The sequence below is a fragment of the Triticum urartu genome, chromosome 6A (assembly GCF_056163025.1).
Source record: "Triticum urartu cultivar PI428250 chromosome 6A, HENAU_Tu73, whole genome shotgun sequence".
Lineage (NCBI taxonomy): Eukaryota > Viridiplantae > Streptophyta > Magnoliopsida > Poales > Poaceae > Triticum > Triticum urartu.
The window spans coordinates 518,799,649-518,807,066 of NC_141878.1; the positions used below are offsets into that span (position 1 = coordinate 518,799,649).

At 45.6% G+C, this 7,418-nt stretch overlaps 1 protein-coding gene and 1 pseudogene across 1 annotated transcript; one reads left to right on the top strand and one right to left on the bottom strand.

Annotated features, from left to right (window-relative positions):
• Positions 1-207: 207 nt before the first annotated feature.
• LOC125512533 (uncharacterized) lies at positions 208-2,614 on the top strand. Its single transcript, XM_048677628.2, has 6 exons — positions 208-547; positions 661-755; positions 862-1,016; positions 1,117-1,166; positions 1,710-1,784; positions 1,872-2,614. The coding sequence occupies exons 1-6, from the start codon at positions 318-320 to the stop codon at positions 2,452-2,454; spliced, it is 1,188 nt and encodes a 395-aa protein (XP_048533585.1). The 5' UTR covers positions 208-317; the 3' UTR covers positions 2,455-2,614.
• Positions 2,615-3,488: 874 nt separating this feature from the next.
• On the bottom strand, positions 3,489-4,604 carry LOC147966036 (pterocarpan synthase 1-like; annotated as a pseudogene).
• Between the last annotated feature and the right edge of the window lie 2,814 nt (positions 4,605-7,418).

The following is a 7,418-nucleotide window of genomic DNA, read 5'->3' on the forward strand; positions in this document are numbered from 1 at the left end:
ATTTATTTGTATTTTTTTGTTATTCTAGAGATCTTTGTACTCTTATTGAAAAATAATATTAGTAATAGACCGGAGGATTTTTTTCTGAAAAAAACATATTGGAAAAACATCTTTTGTTATCCCAGTTGAAGGCCAGCGCCCACGACGATCGTGGCGACGAAGGGCGCAGCGGAAGCGTGCTACGTACACCTTTCCTGTTTCGAGGCCGGGATCTGCCAATATAATTTCGTAATCGCCGACCGTTGCCTCTCCTCCCCCCTTCCCCGCTCCACCCTGCCCAGCCAACGGCTACCGTCTCCACGAGAGAAAAGGGGGAGATGGCGGCGGAGAGCCCTAGATCCGCGCCACGGCGGACACCGGCCGCCAAGAGCGGCGCGGGCCTGCTCAGCCCCCGGTTCCGCTCGGCGGCGGAGCTGGCCGGCTGGGACGAGGAGTCCATCCTCCTCGCTGCGCTCGTCGTCGAGGACACCCCGGTCCGCGAGTCCCGCCGCAAGAGGCGGCCCTCCGGCTCCTCCACCGCGGGCGGCAGCGCCGGATCTAACACCAGGTACCTATTCCCGCACCCCCACCAATCGCGCGACGCGGCCTTCCTCGCCTTTTCTCTTTCTTGTCTTGTCTTGGTTGGTTTCTGGATCCGTACGAATTATCGCTGTCCTGCAGGAAGCGGAGGTCGCGGAGGCAGTCGGCGGATGAGGCACCGATACCGCCCGTGGCGCTTGTGCTCGACGACGACGAGAAGCCGAATGACAATGAAGGTCGGTGTTGCCCCCTCACGTTCTTCCTTACCCCGGTCCGTTGAGCGTTTCGGGTTGTGTCTGTTTGGGGAATTGTCGATCTGCCGTTAATTTGAAATCTTTGCAGTTGCCAAGAAGGAGGTGAAGCAGGCGGAGGAGGAGAAGGAGAAGGTTTCTGTCGTGGAGGGAAAGGAGAAGTCCGGATCTACCAAGGAAGGAGAAGCAGCGGCGACCGGCGAGCTGCCGTGCATGGATCGGCTAAGGGAGGAGCTGTCTTGCGCTGTAAGGGCGTCTCGCAGATCGTTATCCTTGATTTCATCTCTTGAAATTGCATATGTGATTATCCCTGAGTAGAGTATCATTAGTGTTTGATTTTGCGCAGATTTGCTTGGATGTCTGCTTTCAGCCAAGTACCACGCCTTGTGGTCACAGGTAAATTTGCACACTACTGTCTACACATAGTTATTTGTTCGTTGGTTCACAACATTTGCAGCACAGAGCCAAGTTTTAACTTCCAGAAACTATGATATTGATTTGTTTCGTGAATTGTGTTCCCCTGTTTTTACTCCCGAGATTCAATGCGTGATGTGTATAAACCCCTTATTCATCACATGTACTATCAGGAATTAGGAACTGTGTTTCTGGTTACTTTACGAGATTCAGTATGTTGTTAATCACTTGTGGCAATTGTACTTGGCAATGCTTATTTTTGATGCAGATGTGCAATGTAGCTAATTCATACTGTATTTATTTGTTTCGTGAAGTGTTGACTGTGACAAAGATATTAGCATCCCTGTTAACTTGGACAGCCATGAGTTTTGGTATATTGAACTGAGCAGCTGTGTTTACTTCACTTAGTGCTTTGCCAATCCATAAAATTCCCTACATAGAGTATTGGCCCTGTAATTCAGAGATCAAATACTAAATGCAATTCTTGACCCTCATAACACTGTTGCCCCTTTCTTTCACTGCCAGCTTTTGCATGCAATGCTTAAAACATGCCGCCTCTAAGTGTGGAAAGCGGTGCCCAAAATGCCGTCAGTTAATCAGGTAAGCTTCGATTTTCAAGATTTTGCACTACTCCAAATATGGTAGAAAAACAAACAGGGGTTCAACTAATTTTTTGTCATTCTGCAGTAATTCAAGATCTTGCACTATCAACACAGTACTTTGGAACACCATCCAACTCCTGTTTCCTAGCGAAGTTGAGGCGAGGAAGAGCTCCATGGCCTCATCCTCAGCAAGCAAGGACGATGTGAAGCAAAGCCTGCCAAGAAGCAACAACTATACACAAGTTGGCATTAGGAACACCAGTGGCAGTAGCAGCTTCACCACACAGGACTACACTAGAATAGGCAACAGCACCAGGAGCTCCTTAGCAGCAGACGGCAGAAGAAGTATGCCGGTCCCAGGAACCATGAACACCAGCAGTGGGAGCTTTGACACACAGGGTAGGAGCACAAGAAGCAGAGACAGTGGCAGAGGATTTGTCCGGGCGTCAGAGTTGGTTGCCACCAGGAGTTCAGCGCGGTCAGGCCAATCTGACGACGCTTCACTTGCATACAGGTTGCAGCAGGAGGAGTTCATGACGGCTTTCGATAATGATGGGGGAGAGAGGCAGCCACAGAACACCATATCTACTGCCCGAGCAAATTTGAGAGCTATGGCTTCCCGGGCCGAGAGGGCAGTTCTCCTTCGTGCTCGTGGCTGGCCTCTTTAGTTTTGACTGATTTTCAGTTTCCCAGTACCTGAATCTTTCTCTGGAAGAATGTAGCATAAGTACCATGGTGTGATCAATCACTTGTATTTGTGTGAAAGTAAAACGATGACAAGCCAGCCATATGTGTTTCCTGTAATACACACAAATTTAGATTGCTTTACTAGATAATGGTCGTATAGCCCTGCATTTTCTCTAGCTGGATTAAGGAATTTCTCGATCCGGTAGTTAGATCAAAGAACTCTTTTACATTTTTGGAATTATAAAGGAAGCTATTTTTTTGGAAGTTTACCTTGTCTCCTACCCAACTCATTTTCCATCAGCCAAAGCCATGTAACAAATCAATTTTTTGGTACTCCTTACATCTGACTATATGTGTCCTGGGTCTCGGGGAAACTCCGTTTCACTGTATCTTATATTTAGAAACCTATTGTCATCAACAAAATCCCACTCTATACCAATGTTCAAAGCTACTGTATAAAGTTGTCATGTGCCATCTAATTGACGGACATTTCTCCAAGGAGTAAATTAAACATCTTTCATCTCTGTGTATGTTGTTATCTGTTCCGTAAATTGAACCAAAACTTCGAGAAATACAGGACGCCTTTGAACAAAGCATTTCAATCAAGCAACCAAGTTATTCAAAGAGAAACTGGATTTATATATGTTTGACTGATTCATACTTATCATATATCATAAAAGTAAAATATATAACAAAACATGTTATACAAACAATAACAAGCAGTGGCACACATATTTGGGATTAACTAATTGACTATCCAACACTCAAAATCCAGGTATTATCTCAAAGTAAAACAACGACAAGCTCCACAATTTCACGTCACGCCATATGTGTTTCCTGTAGTCCGGACAAATTTAGGCTGCTTTACTAGATGACGGTAATGGGTGTAATGGGTGTATTGCCCTGCATGCAAAATAAGGGAAAATCATGAAATATTAGCTTCATGCGCATTGATAAACCATGCACTAATTAAGGTACTAATACTTAAACATAAGCTATCCATTTTAACGGAAGATCAGAGGTACGCATCAAATGTTAACGTGTTGCACATCTGCCACAGAAATAATATGTGCTGAATTATGCTTGTAAATTTGTATGTAAAATTGCCATCATCATCATTCAGATAAATTTTCTCACCCTACTACTCCCTCAGTTCCTAAATATTTGTCTTTCTAGATATTTCAAATAGACTACCACATACGGATGTATATAGACATATTTTAGAGTGTAAATTCACTCACTTTGCTCCATATGTAGTCCCTTGTTGAAATCTTTAGAAAGACAAATATTTAGAAACAGAGGGAGTACTATCTAAGAATATCTTCTGAACTTGAGATACGCACTAATACATTATGGCAATTCTCAAAGAAGAATGCACCACATTCTGAAAGGGAGGGAGTATGGATTAAGCATTAGAAAATTTTCACTTACACGAGTTGGGACATAGAATGTGTGGATACCAAGTTGTTTGTAGCTCTCATGGGCAGTGTTCCTAACTGTTCTGAACTTGATGACGCCACGCGCCATGGCGAACTCTCCTGTCCTGCCCATAATAGCCATCTCGCCTTCTGAATTCTGATAGATACTGACCCATCACTGCAAGCGTCGACCCACTGAACCTGTATATACATTTTAGGAGTAACGAGAAATGTTATGTATCACCTTGCCCTAAACATAGACTATCTTTATCATGTGGACAGTAGTTCTGTAAAATTTACAGTCCTCAAGTGCTGAATCACTAGTAGTATGATTATGATCGTACCTTGGATCTTCGAACACCATGGTGAAATAATTGAACCAGCCAGGACCCTCTACGTCCGCCTGCAATTGCATGCCTTTCGCGCGGGCGACAATAGTCGCACCGCGTTGAGGCGCGTCGGTGACCGTCCAATCGATGACGGCGGTCGTGCCGAACCAAGCCGGGTGGCCAGAACTTACGGTTACTACCTGGTTGTGGTCTGGCCCATCAATAACTTGGTGCAAGTACAAACGCAGGCTTATCTCACGCTCACAAGGAAGAATGGGGCACACAAATGAAGGGTCGGCCATGGCTAGGATGAAGATCGACGCAAACACAAGGGGCGCGGCGAGGGTCGGCCAGGCCATGCCTGGGGTTCAGGCTCTCAAAAGGCTGATCTACTCTTTCTTTGCGTGCCGTGTGAGAGATATAGATGATGTACTGTATTTATAGTGCTCAAGGGCTGGCATGGCATATGCATCCCAGATCCTTAGGGCACAAGTATAGGACCGATGTGGGAATCAAGCTCTCTACCTGATCTAGGTGCTTTCTCTAGAGCTTGGTGAGACTAGGGAGAGCGACGGAGAGAGAATGATTGGCCACATCAATCATTTTTATGCATGTGGCGATTTCCACAATGCATAGGACATGTCCCTTTCTTTCCCTTGGTTCGTTGGTGCCCTCTTTTACAGCATTTCCTAATACCCTTGCAAACCATTATGGAAGTTCGCCGTAATTTCCCTTTTGTTTTGCATGAATGGCCTTTTGAGGTTGGATATTATCAATCTTTCCAAGTGGTACAATTTACACATACTACAAATGTGAGCAAAATAAATTAGTACTAGATTATTCATTCAGAAAGCCTAGCCGGATTGCACTATCATTAGCGATAACGAAACAAACCGTAGTTCAAGTATTCTGAGGTCGTGTGGATAGGGCCTGCGTTGTGCGCCGTTTGCTACTGCTATTTTGGGCCTTCCCAAATCCCAATACAGAGCCTAGAGCCCGGGGTGGCCGCCCCTTCCACCCCCCTCAGGGTCGGGCCTGCGTCTACATAGCTTTTCTATCTAAGAGGTGAACGCGTGGCATATTTTGGCCGAGTGGACAGATCGAGCTGTAGTTGACCAGGAGGTGCCAGGTTCGGAACCCTCCATGATAAAAAAAAATCATCACACGCGGAGTACCCAGCACTTTCCCGGCTCTGAAACACTTACAGGTGGGTCACCGCCAACGTATTTGAGGTCTTTTCTATGTGATTAAATAAAATATAAGGGGTTTTTGTAAAAAAAATCCTCACGCGCGGAGCACCCAGCACTTTCCCCGCTCTCAAACACTGTGGGTCACCGCCACGCTGGTATGCCACACGGGTTGGACGTACGTTCAGATACGGATGGAGGCATCTTATTTGCACGTCCAGACAAATTCAAGCACTAGTTTCGTGTATTTTCTAACTTTAGGCACCAAACTGACTACACAAGACGAGTTGAGGCGCCCTCAGTGTATTTAACTCAATAGAAGAATTATAGGATTGGAATGACATGCCCAATTGAAATTATAGAATTAGCAATGAGTGTTTGCTCGCAAAAAGCAAGGAGTGTTTGATGCCACGGAAAAAACAAAGAAATTGCAAAAAAGAGGTTGGAGTGGGTATCACATTTCCTATGAAAAGTAGTACAAAAAATTCCATAGGAAAAGTTTAGGATCCAAACATATTAATCGAAGGACCAATATAGAAAAAAAATCTTAAGGATTTCAATTCTTCAGAAAGCTCATAGAATTCCTTTGAATCAAAGCAGCACTAAACAGGTAAACCACCTCCTAAAATTTATCTCCCGTTAGAGTTTTAATTACTAGTCCTTCCACCAAATTTATCTCCCTAAATCACAAAATTGCACACACTAGTCTTTTCAAACATGACTAAGATAAGTTTTTGGATAATTATAGTAGTACTCCCTCCGTCCAAAAATACTTGTCATCAAAATGAATAAGTATTTTTAGTTCTAGATGTATTTTAGTTTTATATACATTCCTTTTTATCCATTTTGATGACAAATATTTCTGGACAGAGGGAGTACATAACATTACTACATTGGACTTAAAAATTACATGGTGTGGCTGAATCAGATTCACAAGTGGCGGTTCAGAAGTTACATGGTGAGTTGAAGGATCTCTCAGCGAGTGGCTCTGTGCTGAAGCAGGTGAAAGAACTTTTGCATGAGTTTCAGGAGTTTATGGTTAAGTGGGTGCGACCATAAAGCATGGCCCATAATCAAAGGGGACATAATGGCGGCCTTGATGAAGCTTTATGTTGGCGACTCGAGAGGCTTCGCTAAACTAAACAAGGCACACATTGTGCTGATCCCCAAGAGGGCTGATGCGGCGGAGGTGGGTGATTACAGACCGATTAGTATCCCGCATAGCTTCTCCAAAATCTTCTCCAAGGTCTTGGCCAACCAGGCTCGCGGAAGAATGCATGAAATGATGGCTGCAAATCAATCCGTGTTCATCAGTGGTAGAAGTATACACGACAATTTCCTCCTCGTAAGGCAGGTGGCCAGGAAGATACATGCTCAGAAGCAAAGCGCGCTCTTCCTGAAGCTGGATATATCGCGGGCCTTCGACTCGCTCTCTTGGGCCTTCCTGTTTGAGATCCTAAGAGCCAAAGGCTTTGGCCCAGCCTGGATGTCCTGGGTGACGCCTTGCTATCCACGGCATCGACGAAAATCAATGCCAACGGTGTGCCAGGTCGCACCGTCTACCACGCCAAGGGGCTGAGACAAGGGGATCCTTCTTCCCCTCTGCTCTTCGTCATAGCAATGGACGCCCTCACATGCCTACTTCGCAAAGCCACGGAGAATGGAGTGATCAGCTTGTTCAAAGGCATATCGCCGATTCAGAGGCTTTCCATCTACGCCGACGACGTCGCGCTTTTCATAAGGCCGTCCACACAGGACCTGATCGCGGTGCGTGAGATGCTCGCGGCCTTTGGTGAAGCTTCGGGATTGCGCATCAACTTCGGCAAGTCTGAGGCCATTCTCATCCGCGGGGACGAGCAAGACAACCGGAGAGTTGCTGACCTAATGCATTGTGCTATGGGCAGTTTCCCTTGCTGCTATCTGGGGATTGCTCTGGTGATTAAGAAGATGAAGAGAGTGGACTGGCAGCCCATGTTAGACCAGGTCAGGAAGATAGTTCTGGCATGGCAGC

Coding starts and splice junctions, on each gene's coding strand:
- LOC125512533 (XM_048677628.2), top strand. CDS start 318: ATGGCGGCGGAGAGCCCTAGATCCGCGCCACGGCGGACACCGGCCGCC. Junction 1,167..1,709: donor ACCACGCCTTGTGGTCACAG/GTAAATTTGCAC, acceptor TTTCACTGCCAG/CTTTTGCATGCAATGCTTAA. Junction 1,785..1,871: donor AAATGCCGTCAGTTAATCAG/GTAAGCTTCGAT, acceptor GTCATTCTGCAG/TAATTCAAGATCTTGCACTA.